Source organism: Nansenia antarctica (genome assembly GCF_963989245.1).
Source record: "Nansenia antarctica genome assembly, chromosome: 5".
In the NCBI taxonomy this organism is placed as follows: Eukaryota; Metazoa; Chordata; class Actinopteri; order Argentiniformes; family Microstomatidae; genus Nansenia; species Nansenia antarctica.
In genome coordinates this window covers 7,848,246-7,873,116 of record NC_137690.1, presented here as the reverse complement: position 1 = coordinate 7,873,116, position 24,871 = coordinate 7,848,246, and the positions used below count along the sequence as shown (strand labels likewise).

General features: G+C 48.3%; 1 protein-coding gene across 1 annotated transcript; it reads left to right on the top strand.

The window, feature by feature from the left end:
* The first annotated feature begins 2,876 nt into the window (after window positions 1-2,876).
* On the top strand, window positions 2,877-24,554 carry skic3 (SKI3 subunit of superkiller complex). The gene is made up of 41 exons (XM_080530762.1): window positions 2,877-3,013; window positions 3,703-3,797; window positions 4,074-4,217; window positions 4,466-4,557; window positions 4,662-4,737; window positions 4,939-5,085; window positions 5,199-5,297; window positions 5,425-5,533; window positions 5,707-5,847; window positions 7,677-7,778; window positions 7,924-8,048; window positions 8,181-8,267; window positions 8,853-8,956; window positions 9,531-9,657; window positions 10,102-10,281; window positions 10,418-10,542; window positions 12,537-12,787; window positions 13,207-13,309; window positions 13,836-14,018; window positions 14,466-14,604; window positions 15,099-15,177; window positions 15,396-15,457; window positions 15,750-15,806; window positions 15,919-15,987; window positions 16,202-16,276; window positions 16,471-16,612; window positions 16,715-16,808; window positions 17,220-17,297; window positions 17,773-17,897; window positions 18,329-18,452; window positions 18,735-18,959; window positions 19,113-19,185; window positions 19,526-19,579; window positions 19,817-19,928; window positions 20,274-20,402; window positions 20,523-20,647; window positions 20,958-21,128; window positions 22,221-22,373; window positions 23,088-23,218; window positions 23,600-23,729; window positions 24,441-24,554. Exons 2-41 carry the CDS (start codon window positions 3,708-3,710, stop codon window positions 24,519-24,521), a joined length of 4,713 nt encoding a protein of 1,570 aa, XP_080386888.1. The 5' UTR covers window positions 2,877-3,013; window positions 3,703-3,707; the 3' UTR covers window positions 24,522-24,554.
* Window positions 24,555-24,871: the final 317 nt, after the last annotated feature.

Here is a 24,871-nt window from a genome sequence, read left to right as displayed (position 1 = left end):
TGTAGCGTCTCTCCTCTGAATGTGTGCGCTGATGGATCGTGAGGTTTCCACGTCTGGAGCACCTGTAGCCACAGTGGCAGCTGTACGGCTTCTCGTTGGTGTGGATGCGGCGGTGTATCAAGAGGTATGACTGTCGGGCGAAGCGCTTCCCACAGTCTACGCAGGAGTAAGGACGCTCTCCGGTGTGTATGCGTTCATGCATCGCCAAGTGACCCTTCTGCCTGAAGCATTTACCACATTGGGAGCAGCAGTAGGGGTGGACATCGGCGTGGATGAGGCTGTGAATGGTCAGGTTGCCTTTATGGCGGAAGCCCTTGCCACAGTCTGGGCAGGAGAAGGGAATCTCATCGGTATGTAGGAGCTTATGGGATTTCAAGTGGGTGGCTCGTCTGAAGCTCTTACCTGAGGGGGAAGAGGAAAATATAAATGATTACCGGTATAATTAAACACAATTTAAGTGACTATCACTTTCTGATTCTAGCACCGTTTTCTTTTAGAAAGACATAGGCCTACTTGTAAAGATTGTAATGTAGAGTTGTGTCAATTCAGTCAAATGTACATGTTATTTTTTCTGAGTGGCAGTCCCACTCATTTTTCATTTTATTAGACAGATATAGTGAAGACAGACAAGTAAGGAGAAGAATGGAGAGAGGGCATGGGCCGGATTCGAACCCATGCTGACATGGGCATATGTGTGCACTGTAGACCACGGTACTGGACCAACCCAGGCCACCAAAGGTACATATTGTAATTCGCTATGGACAAGAGCGTCTGCTAAATGACTAATGTAATAAAATCTCAAGTCTTTGAGCATAAATTCAATGCTACATTCAAAACGTTATACACAAACAAAGGTTAACTAAAATGTTAGCTTGTAAGAGAGAACCCCCCCCCCCCCTTCTGTAGACTCACCACACTCAGAGCAGCTGTGCGGTCTGACATCGTTGTGAATGTCCATGTGCCTGGCCATATCAGACCTGCTTCTGAAACGGAGTTCACACTCCTTGCATTTCAGTGGTTTCTCAATCTCCGCGTCACTGTGTATTTTCTTGTGGATCGTTAGGGGACCGGACTGTGTGAATCGTTTTCCACAGATATCACAGCCATAGGGACGTTCCCCAGTGTGTACTCTCATATGCACAGTCAGGGTGGCAGGATTGCGGAATCCCTTGAAGCATTCTTGGCATTTGTACGGCCTCAGGTTGCTGTGAGCCTGCTGGTAGTGATCTCGGAGAGCACCCATGGTTAGCAGAACCGTGTCACAATCTTGACATGGGTAGCTGCCCTCGCTCCACTTCTTAGATTCTTTCTTTACCTTCTTCCTTCTTTTTTTCCCGATGTTGCCGGCAAGTTTCTCAGGATGGAAGATAACATTCTCAGCTTCCGTTCCCGTGCCTGTGACTTTCGACAGTTTTTTCCCCTTTTCAAACCAGGTGTTGATGTCATTCAGAGCGATTCCGTTGAGGATGCTGGTCTCGACGCGGACACTCCTGGTATTCTTGGTACTAGTTTTCCCCTTCTGAGATGGCTTTTTTGTGGAACGCTGGTTTGGGAGTTTTGTGGAATGCTGCTGTTGGACACCCTTCCCCCTCTCACACCTCACAGAACACTGCACATTGATGTCCACTAGAACAATAGACAGCTGCTTCAAGAGGCCATCGCCACCCTCCCCCGTTGCCTTTAGGTGTTTTGTTTTGCCTGCAAGAAAATAGAGAAAAATACAGCACAGTCAATATTAAACAATGGTTCCATCAGAAAACACTGTAGATAATAGAATGCTTTACATTCTCCAAAACTGTCCACACAACATAATAGCCTACTAGCCTTTTAATATTGCATTTAAGTTACAAAATAATTAAATTAAGATTATATAATGATTAAAGCACTTTGAGCTGCAACTTTTGCAGGAAAAGCGCTATACAAATAAAGTTATTATTATTATTACTGAAAAACATGGATCCTGTTAGAGCCTGTAATCTGTACTGAATGTAGCCAAATACTTTGAATTAATTAATACTAATATATGTATTACATCTGCCTGACAGGAGTCAGGGGAAACAGAAATGCAAACTTGGGTGCAGAGAGGGATGTCCTGCAGTGATGATGCAACTGATGTTGTAGCCTAAAAGTCTTCTTTGTTACAGAGATTGGACATGGTTTGAGGGTTTGCTAAGATACTTTTGCAATAGACTAGCTGTAATTAGATAAGTAGTTTGCACTGTGACTCTGGTTGTTTGTCACATCATTATAATCCCAATCTAGTGGCAATCTAGCCTCTAACATTGCATTTCTGAAATGAAAAACTCCATGACCCACCAATACAATAACAGCCCAAGCATGGAGCTGGTGACTGGGTTTGCTTGGGGGTAGGCCTACCTTGTTGAATGAATTGTAAAACATTTTTTTACTAAGCACCTATCTTACTATCGTAACAGATTTATGTTTAAAAAAACAACATTGATCTACCTTTCTTTTCGTTGACTCGACACTTCCCTCGTTTTCCCATGTTTTTTTCTTTTGGGATGTGGCCAAAGCAGCTTCACAGATGGGCTTGAGAAGTCTCCCAACCTGGTGGCGTTTAACCCGCCAGTTCTATTTATACACTGACAATACCGACTACTTCCGGGTTAAATCTCAGCTGGACAAAAAAGAGTTTCAAATTAAAAGTATTATATTCTTTAACTCACTCTGTACTGTACAGCAACACCGTTTTAAATAATTTATTCAAACAATATTTTGGGTTACGATGTACGATATGGGATTCATATATTGGAGTTCTACATTCATGCGCCATGAATATAATGGATTACCGTTTCAATTATTTATTTTTAGCTGTGTTGACTTTTATTTGGACAATAACAACAATTGAGAGAGCGGATTACTTCCGGGTCAACAACTTTGCCACTCTCTTGTGTGTTGCCACAGGTCTCTGATGCTGGGATTCCACTGGACGTAGCCACTGCTGACAAAACATATTATGGTTGGATGTTACGGAACATAACATAATCTAACGGTAAAACTGATGTTTGCTTCGTGAAGAAGATGAACTTCTTGCAACGTTATTGCTGTGATGATGATGGCTAACCCAGCTAAGCTAGCTAGCTAGTACCTGACAAGTTTGTATGCGTTCAATGTAACACAGACGAGTATAGCCAGACGTGACGTTAGAATTATAAGGTTCTATTTCAATCTTTGTCAAAATTGAGGGTTTTTTTCATAATCTGATCCATTAGGTGTTTATTAATGCTTGTGTGGTGTTATTTTTTAAATGTTGACATTTTTGAGTTAGTAATTCATAAAATACAAAGGTTCCATCTCACAAAACATAATAATGGAATGTAAAAACTTTGACGCTCAATATCTCTGAACTGCCCTAAACGGAGATAGAACCTTATCATTCTAAACTCACGCAGAGTCAGAGACGGTGGAATAATGTCTAGGCATAACTAAGTGTTTCAGTTATCAGGCTTTTAATTTGCTTGACAATCTAATTGACTTGATATGCGTTAGTCCACGAAGGCAGTTGGGCTTTGTGATCAGAACTGTCAATGCAACGCGCATGCGCAGAAGAGTGTACTGTTGCTGGCAAGCTGAGAAACTCCATAGTCACTGAGATGAGGTTTGCATCTGTCAGCAAGCGAGGATGTCTCCAGTTGTGTCTCTGTCTTTCTAACTGGTTGTATTGACTGACTCATCTTGCAGAGACAATGTCCAGCAAAGAGGTGAAATCAGCTCTGAAAAATGCCAGAGAGGCCATCAAAAATAAAGAATTCAAAGAGGCGTTAAAACACTGCAAGGTAAGGCCTGAATAGGGACTTACTGCCTGACAAAAAACATTAACACACAAGACTATCTTATCTTTCTAAGAATGCCAATAACAAAAATGCTAATATTGTAGGACTTGTATTGACTGCCAGTCACTGCTTGTTGTCATGGTTTCATGCTTTCATGCTTTTCCACTCTAAAAAAAACATTTTAGCATAGTGTGACTGACTGCTTTGGATAAAGTCATCTGCTAAATGTCAAAAATGTAAATGTAAATGTTAATCCAACCTCTGCTGCCCCCCCCCCAGGCTGTTTTGAAGCTTGAGAAGAACAACTATAATGCGTGGGTGTTCATCGGTCTGTCAGCCAGTGAGCTGGAGCAGCCTGACCAGGCGCAGACAGCCTACAGGAAGGCTTCGGAGCTGGAACCAGACCAGCTACTGGCCTGGCAGGTGGGGTGACTAAATCACACACACACACACACACACACACACACACACACACACACACACACACACACACACACACACACACACACACACACACTTTCAAACATATACACTCACTGCCTGAGTATGATGCTGTGAAGGAGCCTGTCTCCATATCTCTGCGTTGGCTAGCTGCTATGTTGTTTTCATGCCAAACATGATTGTTGCCATTGATATGTTGTGGTATGTTTAGCAACGTATTTCTGTTACAGGGATTGGCTAACCTCTATGAGAAGACAGACCAGACAGATTTCAAAACGGAGCTGCCCAAAGTCTACCAGAAACTTACTGAGCTTTATGAAAGGTATGGGACAATAACAACCGCTCTTACCTCATTGTAAGTAAAGGTTTGGCCCTGTCTGTTTCAAATGGTGAACTGTTGTGTTCACCCCTGTTCTGCATTCACAGCTCAGACAAAACCAAATGTTACGAGGTGATGAGAAAATTGGCAGACATCTACCATACAGACAAGGACTATTTACAGGTGTGTAACAACTTCAGCTGCCCCACTGCCGTGCGTGCGTGTGAGTGTGAGTGTGCTTGAGGCCGAGCATGTGTGTGGCAAGTGTGATTGTGAGTGTGTGTGTGTGTGTGTGTGTGTGCGTGTGCGTGTGCGTGTGTGTGTGCGTGTGCATGGCTTACTTGCAGACAAGCACTACAGTGTTTGTTTCTTTTTGTCTCTCAGGTGGCGAAGGTGTGGCGACAGCTGATTCAGCTGAAGGAGGGGGAGGGGGAAGCTGTGGAGACGGTGGAGCTACAGCAGCTATGGCAACAGATGACCCGCCTCCTCTCAGACAGCGTGGAGGAACAAGACAATGAGACTCGGCAGCACGTAAGAGCAGAGAAGAAATAGAATCCCTCATGAATACTGTTAGGAATAGAATAGAATCTTTGAGTGAAATGTTTATCCTGTTGATCCTCACTGTACTGTGTTCACGATCACAGTTAATCACAGCCTTTGAGAAGGCCATGGCTCTCACCCATGATGTCCCTGGACAGGAGCACCTGAAGCTCTCAACTGACTATGTCAAATGCCTTTCAAAAGTAAGTCAATATCCCCTGGCCTTTGTGCTGTTCTGTCACTCAGTGTCTCAACACAGTCGTGAAAACTAGGGCCAGCCCCTTTCCTCTGCCAGCTTGCAGTATTCCAGAACCCTTGTCTTCTCTCCAGCTATCGCACGAGGAAGACAAAATGAAAGAAGCCTGTGAGTCCATGCTGTCACTCTATCCCTCACAAACCTACCCTCTAGAAGTCCTCGCCTCACACTATCTCATGTCAGGTAAGGAGGGATCCCTCTCAACGCATTGCTCAAGCTTTAAGAGATAAAAAAAACCTAAGTCTGTGTTCCTACTGGACAAATCCAGATGGGGCCCTTCCCGATGCATAACGTATTGTGCTGTGACAGTGGGTGGTAGCAGTGCTTGGTCGGTACGCGTTTTGGTTTGACTCTAGGGGTCCGCGATGAGTATGCGGGTCGTTGTTTTTCCCGCCTGTTGGAGTTGGACCCAGGCAACGGCACGGGTCACCTGGGTTTGGGAGTCAGAGCTCTGGAGGAGGGGAAATGCGAAGACGCTATCAAGTATCTGGCCCAAGGTGAGCTGGAGCCATGTTCACTTGTCATACGTCCATGTTAAATGCCTCGTTTTCGTACCATTCGAACGATGGGAGAGTACTGATCCATGAACCGTGTTGTGTAATGTTATCATGTTATTGTTATTGTTGTTATTGTTATGGATATATAACGGTAATGTGTTGGAATGACATTGGTTATGTATGTTGATGTGTTACGGCACTCGAACACACCGCCGGCCTGTACCTCAGCAGAGCGCGCGTGGCGTGCGCTTAATAAGAAACGACTTACTTTAGTGATTTTCCTCCCTGTGTGTGCAACTCCCCGGTGTTTACCCACATCTTCAACGCATCGCTGGAGCTGTGTCACGTCCCAGCGTGCTTCAAGGCATCAACCATCATCCCCGTCCCCAAGAAGGCCAAGGTCACAGGCCTCAACGACTACAGACCCGTCGCTCTGACCTCCGTCGTCATGAAGGTCCTGGAGCGCCTTGTCCTGGCCTACCTGAAGCTCATCACGGATCCTGTGCTGGACCCCCTGCAGTTCGCGTACAGAGCCAATAGATCCACGGAGGACGCCGTGAACATGGCTCTGCACTACGTACTAGAACACCTAGACACTGCAGGCAACTACGCCAGGATCCTGTTCGTGGACTTCAGCTCGGCCTTCAACACGATCCTCCCACACATCCTGGAGCACCAGCTATCCCTGCTGCAGGTGCCGGTCTCCACCTGCAGGTGGATCACGGACTTCCTGACTGACAGGTCTCAGCGGGTGAAGCTGGGGAAGAGCATTTCCAGCTCCAGGACCACCAGCACAGGCTCCCCGCAGGGCTGCGTCCTGTCTCCAGCACTATTCTCCCTCTACACCAACAGCTGTGTCTCCCGCCACCCCTCGGTCAAGCTCCTGAAGTTTGCAGACGACACCACCCTGGTGGGCCTCATCTCCGGGGGGGACGAATCTGCCTACAGGGGTGAGATCGAGGGGCTGCAGAGATGGTGCAGTTTAAACAATCTGGAGCTAAATGCTCTAAAAACAGTGGAGATGGTGGTGGACTTCCGAAGGAAAGCAGCCCTGCCCCCTCCCATCACGCTGGGAGGTACCCCGGTGGCCTCCGTGGAGTCATGCCGCTTTCTAGGCATGACCATCTCCCGGGACCTAAAGTGGGAGCAGAACACCGAGGCCCTCACAAAGAAGGCCCAGAAGAGGATGTTCTTCCTCCGGCAGCTGAGGAAACTCAGGCTGCCGAGGTCCATGATGGTCCAGTTCTACACGGCCATCATAGAGTCCATCCTCACCCACTCCATCATCACCTGGTTCCCTGCTGCAACGACCAAGGACAAGGCCAAGTTGCAGCGGGTGCTACGTTCAGCAGAGAGGGTGATCGGCTGTCCCTTGCCCTCCCTCAACTCCCTGCATGACACCAGGGCTCTGAGGAGGGCAAGGAAGATCATGGCCGACCCCTTCCACCCCGGCCACGGCCTCCTCACCCTGCTTCCCTCTGGAAGAAGGTTGCGGCTGCCTAAGGCACTGAAGGCCCGCCACAGGCTCAGCTTCTACCCCTCAGCCGCCAGGCTGTTAAATGACTCTGGCTTCCCCCCCCCCCCCCGCCCCCAAGTCTGCCCAGGACTGAACTGGACTCACTGTAAAAAACTCTGCACTGCACTTTACTTTATACCGCACTATCCAATGCACTGTTGTCTGTCCTGTGTTGTTGTTGTGTTGTCCTGTTTTTTGATATGTGAAAAAAGTATAAACGCACTTGCTGTGGTGACGAAGCAAATTCCTATATGTGTAATGCATAGTGGCAATAAACGTTATCTCAATCTCTCAATCTCAAACTCCCCCCCAGGTCTGAAGAAGATGCGTTCCAGCACTGTTGGGTGGTGCAGTGCGGCCCAGGCGCAGCTGAAGATGCACAGATACACCGACAGCGCCGCATCCTGCTCCCAAGGTACGGTGTGTTTAGACTAGTGGGAGTAAGCAGCACTTTGGTAGACAGCGGGGCCGGGAGGCTGGTGGAGGTCGAAATCGGAGGTTCAGAGGCTCATTGAAAAAAACATCTCTAGCGTTCTTCAGCCTGGCTTCTCCCTACACAGGGCTGAGGCTGTGTGCGTCCGGAGAAGAGGACCTGAGGCTGAGGCTCCTGAGGTTGAGACTGGAGGCCCTAGTGAGGAGTGGGGACGAACAGGCTGCAGACCAGGCGCTGGAGACCCTCACACAGGTGCTACTACTGATGATGATAATCATTTATTAAATGTATACATTTTATACCCAAAAAATGTCAAAGTGCAAACTGATGCGCTCCATGACATGTTTTTCCTGACATTTCTTCCATGTCTCCAATCTGTCATAGCTCCCAGATGCGAACAACGACCCTGTCCTGGTAGCCTTGAAAGGAAGAGCGTATCTGCAGAAAGGCCAACTTGACCAGGCACTGCAGGTAGGACACCTCTGTCCAGCTGTTAAATCAACCTCGCTCTGACACCGGTGCGTCACGTATTGTTTTAGTTGACATTTAAAACCCAGTACAGTTAGCGTGAATTTAGTCACCAGTCATCTTTAGATTAGATTAGATTACATTCAACTTTATTGTCATTGCAGAGTACTAACCCTAACGAAATGCAGTTTAGCATCTAACCAGAAGTGCAAATAGGGATATAAGAACATGATTTAAAAACATGACAATGATAGTGATAGGTACAGTATGGCATGTACAGTAGTTTAGAGGTATATACAGTTATGAGCTATGTACAGTTAAGGTAGCTTATGTACAGTACAGTATATATTATAGTGTACAGATGTATAAAAGAGGCTATATAAGAGTGCAATGCGCAATAATATGGTATAATAATAATAATATCTTAGATTTATATAGAGCCTTTCTCAAAACCCAAGGACGTTTAAAAATGTTTTTGGACGTATCGTATGTGCAAAGGTAGTATACGGTACATGGTACAACAGTATGTTGTTAAGCCATACAGGCTGGTCTTATGTGCCTTGTGTTCCCTGACCCTGTTCTCTACAGATATCCTCTGAGTTGCTGGTCTCCCACCCTGACCTGGCCCAGGGGCTGGCTCTGAGGGGACTGGTACACCTGGCACAGGAACAGCACCAGCTGGCAGAGCAGAGGTGGGTGGGTGTGTGTCTGTGTGTGTGTGTGTGTGTGTGTGTGTGTGTGGGTGTGTGTGGGTGTGTGTGGGTGTGTGTGTCTGTGTGTGTGTGGGTGTGTCTGTGTGAGTGTTTGTCTGTGTGAGTGTGTGTGTGTGAGTGTGTGTGTGTGTGTGTGTGTGTATGTGTGTTTAAATTGACTCCTCAGAAGGCATTGCGTTAATACAGTCTGATAGAACAACGCATCTCTACTGTCCTAGATGAAAAGGGGAATGATATACAACCACACCCTAACAGATATGATGACTGATGTGTACTAGGGTTGGGCGTCCCCAAATTGTACCGCGGTATACGGTATTACCACAGGATTAAATAATCACGTTGTGTACCATGTTGTTGTGATTTAAACAATAGCCATTTCTAAATTGTTAGAAACAAGACTCCCCCCCCCCCCCCATCCTCTCCTTCATCCTCCCCTCGCTTCATCTGAAGGAGAGGATCCTCAGTAGGACGAGAGGAGTTGTGGTTTCTAACGATTGGAGAAAAAAAAAGAAAAAAAAAAAGGCCTGACTCCTGTCTCCCCCTCTTCCTGCAGCTTCCTCCAGGCGCTGGCCCAGAGCCCAGACTGTGGAGAGCTCTACTTCCTGTTGGGGCGTCTCTACTGGGACATGGGGGAGGAGACTCAGAGGGACAAGAGCAAAGCCCACACCCACCTGCTGAAGGTTAGCGAGCACCGCAGGACCTCTCTCTCTCTCTCTCTCTCTCTCTCTCTCTCTCTCTCTCTCTCTCTCTCTCTCTCTCTCTCTCTCTCTCTCTCCCTGGTGCAAGACTGCACATAGTGGGCTGTAGCATTATAGAATAGATCATGTGTTATGTCAAGACGATGTATACAATCCTGGGTTGTTTCTGCTTCTTAATGTGTGGCAAACCATTGTGGTTATGGTACACCCTGAAACAATACATTGTCATCAGTTTTTTAATGAAAGGTTGTCTGCCATTAGTGTAAACAGTGTTGCCAGATTGGGCGTATTCCCGCCCAATTGGGCTACTCATGATCACACTGGGCGGCTTTTAGACTGTGGTTAGGCTGGAAAACAATCCCATCTGGCAACACTGAGTGTAAAGCGTAATGTGTGCGTGCGTGCGTGCGTGTGTGTGTGTGTCAGGCAGGGAAGCTGGACCCGTACCTGGCCTGTGTGTTCCGGTACCTTGGTCATTACTACCGGGAGGTGGCCAGGGACCGAGGGAGAGCAAGGGGCTGCTATAAGAAGGCCTTTGACCTGGACAGCAGCGATGCAGAGTCTGGTGCTGCCTCTGTGGACCTGAGCATGGAGCAGGGGGACATGGTGAGTCTGGGGCTGCCTGTCTGTGGCCTGGGGGGGAACAACCATGGGGTGTCAGAAGGACAGACTGCTACTGGAGAACAGGCTCCGATCACTAAACCGGTCTGTTCAATATGTCTCTCCCCCCCACCCACCCAAGGACACCGCCCTTGCTGTCTTACTGTCAGTGACAGAGAAAGCCACGCCCGGTTCGGCCAAGTGGGCTTGGATGAGGCGAGGTCTCTACCACCTGAAGGTTGGCCAACACCCGCAGGCCATTGCAGAGTAAGACCACACACTCACACTCACACACACACTCACGCATGGACACACCCATGCATGCACACCTGTTACCTTTTTATTTATATAGAGTTTGTTACAGAATATGTTCTCACCGACTGAATTACTCTCTGAGAGAGAGAGAGAGAGAGAGAGACTGACTGACTTTCATATTTCTTATTGTTATGAACAAGTGCGAACGACAGCATCCATTCGTTTCACTACCCTCCGAGAGCATTACATGAATTGAATTATCATTTTAGCATAAAAACATCTTGTGCATATTCTGCAATTATAACAAAGTTTACTAGTGAAAAGTAAAATGGACACAAAATGCATAATAACATTTACAGCAATTACATATTCCCTCTGAATCATTCATCCCAGTCATTAATTCAAGAAACGTATTTCTGATGTTGCACGTGGATTCATTACAGAAGTATCACACTGAATTGTGGGGTAGTGGTGGTCTAGTGGATAGTGAGTTGGACTTGTGATCGGAAGGTTGTGAGTTCAAATCCCGCCTGAAGCCACACCACTACTAGTGTGCCCTTGGGTAAGGCACTTAGCCCTCAGTTACTCCAGGGGGAATGTCCCTGTAATTCGTAATTGTAAGTCGCTTTGGATAAAAGCGTCTGCTAAATGGCAAAATTATTAAAATTATTATAAAATTATAATTGAGATCAGTATCAACACAAACTGAGAGTAGCACACACACCTAAGCCCAGTCTAGTTCCGTTTTGTTGCTCCCACTACATTTACTTTGCATTAACATTTACATTTTGGTCATTTAGCAGACGCCTTTATCCAAAGCCAATTAGAACAAATACATTTGTCTAAGTAAGTAAATCATCTATCAAAGAGTCAGAACAGTTTTCTTGATGACATGAGCATATTTCTAGAAACAGTATTCAACTTTTCAAAACGGTTAACGTTTGCCCGAAACACCACATGTCAAGGTTAGGTTAGGAGCACTGTGTTAAGACAGGAGGTATCATTCAGACATGACCCCCGGAACCTCAACAGCCATGCTCTCTGAGGAGACACAATGAGGTTAGGAGATAATAGGGCTCCTTGCTTTTTGAGATATTCATTCAATAGCTGGCATGGTCATACGGTTATAGCCCATAGTCAATGGAGACAGTATTCCATTCATTATGACCCCCCCTGACTTCATGATACACGTTCAAATGTGTTAAAAGTCTGTCATAAACGACACTTACGGTTTTCTGAATCCAATCTGTGAGTCCAGCTGAAGTCACTGGAACATATTGTAAACAATCTCTGTGGAAATACCGGCATGTAGTTCTCCACACTGCTCCGTCTGCTTGTCAGATCCCTCTGCAGTGTTAACCCTTCACACAGGACGACACAGGTTAGGGGCGTATACTTAACCCCTCTAATCTGGCCCACCAGCCAGCTCTACACGTGCTGCATCATTCCTCAGTGGAGGGCTGCCAGACTTGCTAGCTCACTGTAATAGCATGAACACAGCGTTTATTTTCACAGACAGTGTCTGTTGATCACACTCGACAGTCCAGCTAAAATAGTCATAGTGTCATATGCCCACTTTTAAACAGAGAGAGAGAGAGAGATAAAACAATGATAATCTTTTTTTTTTTTAAATAAAAATAAAACAATAATTGAAAAATGGCCTTTTATTTGGAAAGTTTTTCCATTTTAGAATTAAAAACATCAGCTTAAGTTTACTAGTGCAAAGTAAAATGGAGAGAGAGAACACACACATATACACGCACACCCCTATGCATTCTCTCTCTATACACAGATTAACTTAAATGATGTTATGAATCATGTTTTGTATTTTTACATGACATTTTTGGCATTTAGCCTTCATCTATCCATCATTCCTCATAAGAAAAATAAAGATATGCTATGATCAGGGGCCATTGGCAGTCACAATGCTAGAAGGACGGAAGAATTACATTTAGCATTTAGCAGACGCCGTTCTCCAAAGAGACTTCCAACCCTCTCCTCCTCAGTCTGCAGGCTGCTCTGAGGGCGGACCCCCAGGACTGGGTGTGTTGGGAGTGCCTGGGCGAGGCCTACCTGCACCGCCGCAGCTTCACCGCGGCCCTGAAGGCCTTCGCCAAGGCCCAGCTCCTCCACCCCTCCTCCATCTACAGCCTGTACCAGACCGCCGCCATCAAACAGACCCTGGGCAAGTTCAGAGAGGCCACCGCAGAGTACCTGCAGGTCACAGCACGGGAGGACTACGTACCCGCGCTGAAAGGTGTGTGTGGATGTGTGTGTGGGTGTGGGTGTGGGTGTGGGTGTGTGTGTGTGTGTGTGTGGGTGTGGGTGTGGGTGTGGGTGTGGGTGTGTGTGTGTGTGTGTGGATGTGTGTGTGGATGTGTGGATGTGTGGATGTGTGTGTCTGTCTATCTGTCTATCTGTCTATCTGTCTGTCTGTCTGTCTGTCTGTCTGCCTGTCTGCCTGCCTGTGTCTTGTGTGTTCGTGATCAGTAATCAATCCACTCGTACTGACCGTGACAGACTAGGATACATAAATCATGTTTTCAAAAGCAGCAAGTAGGACAGGAGGAACTCTCTGAGCCTCGCTCATCCTCACAGTGCTTTTCTGACTCACTGGGTGCTGCTGCTGGTCCTCACGCTGCTGTGTTGTTCATCTCTCTGCTATCTACTGCTCAGGTCTGGGGGAGTGTCTCCTCTCCCTGGCCAAGGGTCTGATGGAGGATTACAGAGACGGAGGAGCCGTAGACCTCATCCAACAGGCCTTACGCTACCTCTACAGGTCAGAGACGGGCACTACACTCTGGTAGCATCAGGAAATAAACAAGTTGGTTTTCGTGCGTTTTTTTCTGAAAACGCTTGTACCCCTTTCTTATTGAAGTCGTTTCCCTGCTAGTTGAAGAGATTCAAAAAGCAGGGTTCCCACGGGTCCTTGAAATCCTTGAAAGTTTGTGAATTTGAGAAAAAGAAATCAAGGTCTTAAAGGTTTTTGAAAATAGACATGGGTCATTGAAAGTGCTTGAATTCCCCCCTCTCTCTCTCTCTCTCTCTCTCTCTCTCTCTCTCTCTCTCTCTCTCAAAAAAATCATATATTCAGTAATGTTTTACTTTGTCCTTGAAAGGTGCTTGAAAGGTGCTTGAATTTGATGTTTCAGAAGGTGTGGGAACCCTGAAAAAGTGACTTGGGTTGTTGCTTTTACAAATTACAAGTGTCTTATCGTGTTGTACTAATGACTCATACCATATACAAACCTATACTAACTGTACCTCACACTCCCATGATCCTCTCTGTCGGTCTCTCCCCTCAGGGCTGTTGAGATTCGTCCAGACCTGTCCTGTCTGTGGAAGTTACTAGGAGACGCCTGCACTTCCGTCAGGACCGTGGCCCCTATCAGGGCCCGGGTTCTGGTACCAGGCCCGCTGGCGGGGTTAGAACCCACCGACCAGGAGCACCCTCTCAACCAGGCCCAGACCCTCAAAGTCGGGGAGAGGTGAGGCGCCGACACGGGGATACACAACCCCGAGACTGTCACTGCCTCGTCTGAAATGATTGGATGGGTATAAGCAAGATGGTGAAAATCCAGACATCCAGACATCCACCCCCGCTTATTCCTATCCAAGCCTTTCAGATCTACACACGTGTTTAGAGAGTAGAGGCTCGCCTCTAGCTCCGATGAGATCGTCTGATTTGAATACACAGACAACCTTAGCGCAGAACAACAACCTGACAAGATGACTGACTCAGTCCTCCATTGACAACTCCTTTCATACTGACGTTATTTACAACTGAATCCTCAGTCATCCAGTCATTCTTTTTCTCTCTCAGTCCATCCATGTACTGACTGACTCAGTCCATCCATGTACTTCCAGAATGTTTCAGCGTTGCGTTCTGTCCGCACTAGACACTGACCGTGGTCTGTGCTGTGTTCGGACTGCAGGTGCTACGGCCGTGCTCTGAAGCTGATGTCCGAGGCCCCGGGCCTGTGGTATGACCTGGGCCTGAACTACTACCACCAGGCCTGCCTGCCCCCAGCTCCTGAGGAGGACCAGGGCACCCTGCTGGAGAAAGCCCTGCAGGTAACACATCTGGAGGGGGGACGAGGGGTTGGGGTCGGGGTTCGGGGGGGGGGGGGGGGGGGGGGGGGTTGATGGAGGAGCTAGCTGGGTGACAGAGGCTGGAAGTGGGGTGGATGGGACCTGATCTGTATGTGCTGTATAGCCAACAACTATTGCAGTTGTTGTTGTTGTTGTTGTCATCCCAGGTTAAAGTAGACTTGGGCAGAAACGGGTCTGGGTGAACCAGGCTAGGAAGGCTTTTAGAAACCTATTGGAAATGAACTCACTAAACTGCCAAAGAACCCTATACCACCCACCACCTAGAGTGCCAAGAGTTTTATGTGGTATTTACCTAGCAACAATACTTTGATTGGCCACCAAATGGAGCACTTGGCACTCTAGAGTGTTGACAGTTTGGCACTGAATGAGTTAAGGAAGGTGTCGACTGTCCTGTTTCTCCTCCTCCTTCTCCTCCTCCTCTTCCTCCTTCCCTTCCTCCTCCTCCTCCTCCTCAGTGTGTGAAGAAGGCCATCATGCTGGACAGTGGTAACCATAGCTACTGGAACGCCCTGGGAGTGGTCGCCATGAACAAAGGTGCTGAACTTTGATCGGATCACACCCTCTCCTTTTGGTTTTGTTGGGTTTTATATGTATTAATTATGGGTTTTATATGTATTATTTATGGGTTTTATATTGATTAATTATGGGTTTTATATGTATTATTTATGGGTTTTATATTGATTAATTATGGGTTTTATATGTATTAATTATGGGTTTTATATGTATTAAATGCGTCTCAATCCGCACCTCAGGTCTCGGGAACTTCGCCCTCGCCCAACACTGCTTCATCAAGTCTGTTCAGGTGGAGCCAAGTGTGAGTACAATAAAACAACAAACACATTTCCTATGTTGCCTTTGTTTATTGGTAGTTTATTTGACAGGGACAATGCACAATACATATATTGCGCCAGATATTGCTCAGAGCTCATTTTCATCTGTCGTCCCTGGGGGAAGGGTATCAAGACAATAGGGAAACAGGATATACTAATACAAATGACTAAGATACAATAAAGTTCTAAACAGGTACTTTATGTGTGACAGTCATAAACCACGTCCTTTAAAATAACATTTAAAAATCTTTCTTTCTTTCTTTTTTCCCTATCTAGAATGTTGCTGCTTGGACCAACCTTGGTGCTTTGTATCTGACGAAGGACAATATTAAGGTAGCCTGTGTGTGTGTGTTGTCCATCGTTTCTTTAGATTGATCTATCACTCAGTAAGTCTGTGTGTGTTGAGAGTGTGTTCTTCAGTAAACTGTCTGGCTTGCTTCCCCAGCTCGCTCACGAAGCCTTTACCATCGCCCAGTCTCTGGAGCCGCTGTACGTTAACTGCTGGATCGGACAGGTACGGGTCTCCGTCTCCGTCAACCCCAGTCAGTAGTTATGGTTACCACTGTACCACAGCATGACATCACATCACAAAGACATCACAAACCCCCTAACCACACCACTGGACATCACAAACCCCCTAACCACACCACTAGACATCACAAAACCTCATTCTCTCCTTTCTCCTTCTCTCCTTCTCTCCATCCCTCCCTCTCTTCTCCTCTGGCCAGGCCCTGATTGCAGAGACAGTGGGGAGTTTTGACACCATGGACTTGTTCAGACACACCACGGAGCTCAGCACACACGTAGGTCAACACCTACTCTGACCTCACCCAATGGGATGATTTGATTTAATTGAACCTCACCTCTATTAAAAAAAATATGCGAAAATGTAAATGCTCTACTGAATCTGTGTGCATGTCTCTGTCTGTCTGTTTCTCCCTCTCTCTCTCTCTCTCTCTCTCTCTCTCTCTCCGCCCCCCCCCCTCTCCTCTCTCAGACGGAGGGGGTGAAAGGCTATGCCTACTGGGTTTGTGTTACCCTGTTGGATAAGACTAACAGGGACTCTGAGCTGTACCGCTACAACATCGTCCAGATGAACGCCGTGTCGGCTGCTCAGGTGGCTCTGAGCAAGTACACCGGTAAGTGTGTGAGTGTGTCTGAGTGTGTGAGTGTGTGAGTGTGTGTGTGTGAGTGTGCGTGTCAAAGAGCCGTCTCACTCCTGTGCCTCTCCCTCCCTACAGAGAGGATCCAGACAGACACTGATGCCTTCATCATGCTGGGATACCTCAACGAGCACCTGCAGCTCAAGAAACAGGCCGTGCAGGCCTACCAGAGGTAGGGGTGTGTGTGTGTGTGTGTGCGTGTGTGTGTGTGTGTGTGTGTGTGTGTGTGTGTGTGTGTGTGTGTGTCTGTGTGTGTATGTGTGTGTATGTGTGTGTGTGTCTCTTCTCGTGTGTGTGTGTGTGTGTCTGTGTGTATGTCTGTGTGCATGTGTGTATGTGTGTATGTCTGTGTGCATGTGTGTATGTGTGTATGTGTGTCTGTGTGTCTGTGTGTCTGTCTGTATATGTGTGTGTGTGTGTCTTCTTGTGTGTGTGTCTGAGTGTCTGTGTCTGTGTCTGTGTGTGTGTGTGTGTGTCTGTTTGTCTGTGTGTCTGTGTCTGTGTCTGTGTCTGTGTGTGTGTGTGTGTGTGTGTGTGTCTTCTTATGCGCCGTGTGACGTCTTGACCTGGTGTCTCCTCTCAGAGCTGTGGAGCTGCTTCAGTCGACCTCCAGCACGGTTCAGCTGGCCTTCGCCCTGGGGTGCTACGGCCGCGCCCTCTGGTACCCTACCTACCGTCCACCTGTTATCACAACACACCTCATTCATCTGCACTACTGCTGTTGCACATACTTAGTTTTGCACATACAATATTTTTTGTACATACCGATACTTAGTTTTGCACATATTTTGCACATACCTCATTGTTTATATCAGTCTCTAATTTTACATCTGTATATACCATAACTGTACATAGCTTATTGCTGTATCTATCTCTTATTGTTGTATATACCTGCTACCTACTGTACTTATCATACTGTACTTCAGTCATTTCCTAACTGTACATTTTGTATACACTATCAGGTCTTTGCACTATATCACTATTGTGCACTAATGGTTAGATGCTCAACTAAAAATGAATTTCGTTGTCTGGTACTTGTACTCGGCAATACATTTTGAATCTAATCTAATCTAAGAAATGTGTTCTTAGTCAAGAAAAGCTTCTCAGGTTGATAAACAGTTCTTCTTCTTCCACAGTAATACGGGTCAGTTGGAGGACGCGGTGCGTGTTTACTCCTCCACGCCACTAGAGGAGCTCTCTGACCTGGCAGGCCTGGCTCTGGTCCTCTGCAGGGCAGGCCTCTTACCAGACAGCATCAGTGGTGAGAGCCTCACTCAACCTGTCTGTGTCAGGGGAGCAGTCCTGTCCAGAGATTTGGACGTTGGCGACACCATGTGGCCTTAGCGAGAACTGCAGCTGGTGCCAAAAAGCATGTTTCCCCATTGAAACCCATCTGGCAAAATAAGAATTTGAACAGCGATTTTGTTTTTTGTGAGACTATGGCGCGTGGTCCACATATTAAAACGATGTTTTTTTTAAAGAAAAAAAATAGAGCTTTAAATAGATTCTGTTCGTTATGCGTCTATGGTGGGACAAATGATGGCGGCCCGCCACAGTCTTATCTATGTATGGGGAAACACTGTACTGTATATGTCAATGGTATGTGTCTGTCTGTGTGCTCTGACATTGCATGCATGAGTGTGTTTGTCGGCCGTTCTAAGGTAACCGTCCCTCCTGTGTGTTAACCCCCAGCCTATGAGAGAGCCCTGGCCGTGGCCTCCAGTGAGAAGGACAAGGCCTACATCCTGACCTCCCTGGCCATGCTGCAGCACAGGCAGGGCAACATGGACGCCGCCAAAACCCTGCTCTTCAAATGGTCCGTCCCTACTGTCCTCACACCACTGTTCTACTGCTGCTTACCCTCACAACACCACACTGGGATGATGGATAAACTGACCTTAACTCAGTGTGTGTGTGTGTGTGTGTGTGTGTGTGTGTGTGTGTGTGTGTGTGTGCGCGTGTGCGTGTGCGTGTGACCCTGTGCCTGTGCCTGTGCCTGTCTCTGTCTCTGTCTCTGTCTCTGTCTCTGTCTCTGTCTCTGTCTCTGTGTGTGTGTGTGTGCGTATCTATCTATCTATCTATCTATATCTCTGCGTAGCTCCATGCTGAAGGAGCCCGTGCCAGAGTCTCTGCTGTGCCTGTGCGCCCTGGGCCTGGTGCACGGGGACGCCACGCTCGCCACCGCCGCCCTCACCGAGCTGCTGAAGCTGGGCAGGGCCACAGGGGGCGCCGTGGAGCAGCGCTGCCTGCTCACCTGCACCCTGCTGGCCCTGCAGGGGAACTACAGCGCCGTGCAGAGAGAGGCCTCCAGAGCCGTACACAGGTACCAGACCATCACCTTTGACCTCAGGCAGGCGGACACGGATAAAACAGGGAGGGGCCAAGTAACTAACTCATTGACGAATGAAATGACTGGTAAATAACGGTGGAATCTGTTTCATTGGTTCTGACCTTGTTGCGTCTTCTCTTGGTGCAGTAACCCTGGAAACCCGACTCTGTGGGCTCTGCTCTCCAGACTGGTGCCACAGTACGACCCCAGAAAGGCCAAGGTAAGTCACACACACTCACTCTCTCTCTCACACACACACACACACACACACACACACATTCTCTCTCTCTCCCGCTCTCTCAATTAAACTATCACTCACTCACTCACTCTTACACACACACACTCTCTCACTCTCTCACTCACTCACTCACTCACTCACTCACTCTTACACACACACACTCTCTCACTCTCTCACTCACTCACTCACTCACTCACTCACTCTTACACACACACACTCTCTCACTCACTCACTCACTCACTCACACACACACACACACACACACACACACACAATCCTGCATATTGGATGTGCTGACATGGGTGTGTGCTCTGTGTTCCAGGGAGGTGCGATGGCAGGCCATGTAGCGTGTCTCTCCAGTATGACCCAGGGAAAGGTACGTCTCTGGCCCCCCCCCCACCCCCCCCCACCCATAACCCCCTCCGTAACCCCCTATCTCTATTCTCTGGCAACATCTTGGTTGGTGACTTCAACCGAGCGTCACTGAGTAAAGTTGTCTACGAATTTTACTTTCTTATACTTGTATAATGGGATACGTGAATAAACCTTGAAACTACAGTATACCATCATCCTCTGTGGGTGCCACACTGCCATTACCTCTGTGTGTCAGCAGAGGGCGCTGCTGTACAGTGGTGTGAACCAGCTGGCGTGTGGGAGACACTCAGGAGAGGACCCTAGCAGGAACGCCCTGAAGACCATGCAGAGGGCTGTGCTGCTCTGCCCTGGTACGGCTACACACACACACACACACACACACACACACACATACGCAGACAACGCCCTGAAGACCATGCAGAGGGCTGTGCTGCTCTGCCCTGGTACGGCTACACACACACACACACACACACGCAGTCATACAGACACACACACACACACACACACACACACACAAACATACGCAGTCACACACACACACACACACACACACATACGCAGTCATACAGACACACACACACACACACAAACAAACGCAGTCATACACACACACACACACACACACCTACACACAGACATACGCAGTCATACACACATGCAAACACACACTCTTTCTTGTTTCTTTTTTCGGTCAGATGACCCGGCGGCGTGGGCGGGGCTAATGGCTGCCTGTCACACAGAGAACACAGCCTGCCTCCTCTCTGGCTCCGCCCCCGACAGACAAGGACTGGAGCAGGTCCTGATGGCCGTGGTGTCAGAGAAAGGTCAGCTCTCTTCTCCTCTCCTGTCCTCTTCGTGTGTGTGCACGCTTTCGTGAGTGTCTCCAGTGCAGTTTGTGTGTGTGTGTGTGTGTGTGTGTGTGTCTAACTCTCCCCCTGTCTCAGTGAAGTGTATGGAGGTGTCTGAGCGGCCCCTGGCCCTGGCCCTGGAGGGCTGGGTGCTGCAGCAGGCCGTGACAGGACTGTCCCAGGGGGGGCAGCTGGACCAGGCTGAGGCCCTCTGCTCACAGGTACACCCTCCCCCCAACACACCCTCCCTCCAACACCCTCCAAATGCCAAAGGCACAGCATACGGTACAGCTCTGAGGTTTCATTCATTAAACCTGCCCCCTCCTCCCTCTCTCTCTCTCTCCCTCCCTTCTTTTCTCCCTGTCTGTTTCCACTGCACTCTATTCACCCTCTCCCTTATTTTTCTCTTATCTCTCTTCTCTTTCTCTTATCTCTCTCTCTCCCCCCCCCACCCCCCCTCTCTTCTGTCTCACCCCTCCCACCACCCCCCCTCTCTGTCTCACCCCTCCCACCCCACCCCTCCTCTCACAGGTCCTGAGTGTGTCTCCTGAGCACCCAGCCATGATGCTGCAGCTGAGGCAGGTGCAGTGTGAGCGCCTCCTGCAGGCCGGCGCCGGTACTGCGGTGGCGCTGCCAGACTCTGTGTTGGCGCAGCTCAGCACCGCCGTCCTGGCCAACCACACCTCCGTCTCCGCCTGGCACGTGAGTCTCAACACCACCACTAGGAGACGCTGGGGGAAACATGAACATTGTTGTTTTTTTTGTTTTTTTAATTATTATTATAATTAATTTATTATTATTATTAATAATATTGTGGATTTGGGTTGTTCTGCAGGGTATTGTTGACTGTACATTGTGTTTAAACTGTTTCAACATAAGAACAGAAGAGAGTGCACACTGCAGAAAATGTAAGCGATATGCTGGCAACGGAACCAAATCCAATTAAAAGAAGTAGAAGCCGCACACTCAAGTTCCAGATGCAACAAAATGTGGTTTAATAGGACAACCAACGAACCGTTGTCCTATTAAACCACATTTTGTTGCATCTGGAACTTGAGTGTGCGGCTTCTAGTTCTTTTAATTAAACTGTTTAAACAGTAAACAAACATGGAAGGTGTATTTTATAAGGGCGAGTGTCTTTTATAAACACTTTCTCTTCTATCGTCCCTCTATTCAATCCCCCAACGTTCCAGTCCTCCTCTTCTAATGGGGTGTGTCATGGTGCCAGCTCTGTGCTTTGTTTGGCTGTTTTATCAAAGATGTTCACTCCCTATTCGGAGCATCTTGGCTAATGAAAAACATTGCAAACGTCAGGCAGGAGAGTTTGTATCGCTGCAGTTTACAATCAAGTAGCTGTGTAGTCAGCAAGGTTGCCGGAGATGCTGGAGATTGTAAACACAGCGGGTATCTTATCTCTACTGACTGGAAAACGAGTTTGAAGGTTTATTAAAGAAAAAAAGATTGTTGATGTTAAAATGTCAGCAGTACTATGTTCAACAGAGAATAAAAGATTTATTATATTGGTAAAGTGGATGTTTACCTTTCTACCTCCCTCCCCTCTCCCCTCCTTTCCTCCCACCTCCCGCTTCTCCTCCCTGTTCTTCTTCCTTCTCCCCTCCCCTCCTATCCTCCCTCCTTTTCCCCCTCCTATCCTCCCTCCTCTCCTATCCTCCCTCCTCTCCCCCCTCCCCTCCTCTCCTCTTCCCCCCTCCTCTCCCTCCTCCCCTCTTCTCCTCTCCTCTCCCCTCCCTCCCTCCCCTCCTCTCCTCCCCTCCCCCCTCCCTCCCCTCCCAGTGGCTGGCGGAGGTGTACCGTACCCAGGGTCTCCTGGTGCAGGCGGTGCTGGCCTACAGACAGAGCCTCCAGCTGGCCTCTCAGATGGGCCTCTACAGCGCTCAGCTGGCCGGCCTGCTGCGGCTGGCTCTGCTGGCTCTCAGCCCCTGCATGGTGAGACCCTCTCTGGGCTGGGACTGGGGTCGGGGGGGGGGAGTCTAGGGGGTGGGAGGGGCTGAGGGTGGGGGTATTGGGGCTGGGGGTGGGGGTGGGGGTAGTCGAGGGGCTGGGAGGGGCTGGGAGTGGGGTTAGTCTAGGTCTAGGTAATTTTGTCACATAAGCTAGCGTTCTAGTACAGAATGCTGAAGGGCCAGCTGTTGACACATGCACACAAACACACACACACACACACACACACACACACACACACACACACACACATAGACGGATAGGACAGAAAAGTTTTCTAGAGTTTTCACAGAGTTTCTACACTGAGGTCTTTGCTATACAAACACCATGAGTCAGGTCACAGGGGCTGCAGCAGAGGAGAGGAGAGATGGGTCAATAGGGGTAAATGGGGGTAAATAGGGGACAAGGAAGCGCGAGAGGAAACACTATGACCCCTGACTGAGGCCAGTTGGAAATGCAAACAGCACCAAGGACAGGTATTGTTAGGTTATAGAGGTTATGCTTTTCATCCTTTCAACACCCCCCCGCCTTTTTAAACACCCCCGGAATGAATCACTCTACGTATTATAGTGTGTTGGTGTTCTGGGATATTGAAGTGTGTGTGTGTGTGTGTGTGTGTGTCTGTGTGTCTGTGTGTCTGTCTGTCTGTGTGTGCGCTTGTCTGTGTGTGTGTGTGTGTGTGCCCCCCCCTGTCCCCAGGCGAACGTCCCTGGTAGTGAGTGGAAGGACCTGGTGACGGAGGCGACCACGGAGGTGCTGAAGCTCGGCCCCTCCCCCGCCGCCCTCCTCCTCCAGGCCCTGCTGCAGTTCTCCAACAAGATGTCCGCCAGGTGGGCGTCTCTCCGTCTCCATCCCTCCTCTGCTGGTCACGTCACACTCCCTCCATCTCCATCCCTCCTCTGCTGGTCACATCACACTCCCTCCATCTCCATCCCTCCTCTGCTGCTCGTGTCACAGTCCCTCCATCCCCAACCCTCTCCAGACCTATGACACCTATCCTCCTTTTAATATAGACCAAATCTGGGACTGAGTGTGTTATCGTACTATCAGCGGTACTGTTGATATTCCATACGGTGTCATTGACCTCCATTATTACAGCTCAATATCCACCACTATGATCACGATACCAAAGGACCTTTCACATAAAGTCAGAGCATCCCCTCCCCTGGCCTCTGACTGGAACTCACCCCTCTGCCCCCTCCCCCCTCCAGAGAAACCAGACGTCTGTTGGAGAGGATCGTGTACGCCCCCTCCCAGGGCTACCCTGAGACAATAGTGTCCGTAGCACGTTGGTACCTCCTCCGACACCTCCACGCCAAAGATGATCTGGAGCTGATGGATGTGAGTATGGAGTGATAAAAGTGTGTGTGCGCGTGTGTGTGTGTGTTGGCCAGACGCCGATTGAGCATTAATGCTTATTTTATTTATTTATTTCCTTCTAAAGGTGTGATTTGGTTTAATCTATAAACAAACACAAAAAAAACACTTCCTAGTATTAAATATATGTTATTTTAATGTGATGTAATTGTGAGGAGAGAGAGAGAGAGAGTAAAAAAACAGGACTAAAGTTTACCACTAGAGGGTGCTGGTGAGAGTCTGTACTCGCTGTTTGCTCTGTGTATTAATTGCTTTATCCTTCTAAGCAGGGAGGTCATTATTTGTGGTCAGGTTGTTTGCTGTATCAGTGAGGAGCAGGTGAGATGCAGGGAGGTAAGCAGGAGCTGGCTAGGAACTGCAGAGGCTCAAACAGGTCATAGATTTACATCCTCGAGCTTCTTAAGTCTTAACGTAAAGAGGAAAGCAGAGGAGAGGAGGGCAGTTTAAACGAAGGCATGTCATGTCTTGAATAGCCCGGCAAATGATGTAGTGAAATGAAAATGAAAGCAGGTTCTGGTTGTCTTATAACGGCAACGTTTTCCTTGTAAGCAATGCAGTAAATGTGTAAATGCAGTCTGTCTGTCTGTCTGTGTGTGTCTGTGTCTGTGTCTGTGTGTGTGTGTGTGTGTGTGTGTGTGTGTGTGTGTGTTTCTTTTTCTCTCTTTCTCTCTGTAGACCCTGTTGGATGAGGCCAAGGCCAGGGGAGACCACAGGCTGCAGGGGTTCCACACACTGCTCACCGCCTCCTCTCCCTGAGTCCCTGCTGCACTCATAGGGCTTTCACACCGGCAAAGAACCGTGCCGGTTCGCGTTCACGTTCGGAAACCTCCGAACGTTGGCGCTGTCTGGCGAACGAGCCCGCGTTATACACTGGTTCTTTGCCGGTGTGAAAGCCCTAACAGACCACCAGAGAAAGCACAGCCCCGCCGCCTTCCACAGCCCCGCCCCCACCCACAGCCCCGCTCCCTTCCACAGCCCCCACCCACAGCCTCCTCCACAATCCCACCTACATCCACAGCCCCACCTGCAACCAGCCTCTCAGAAGCGGAACTTCGTCTTAAATACATGAACTTTGTCTTAAATCACCAATATATGAACTCCATGTC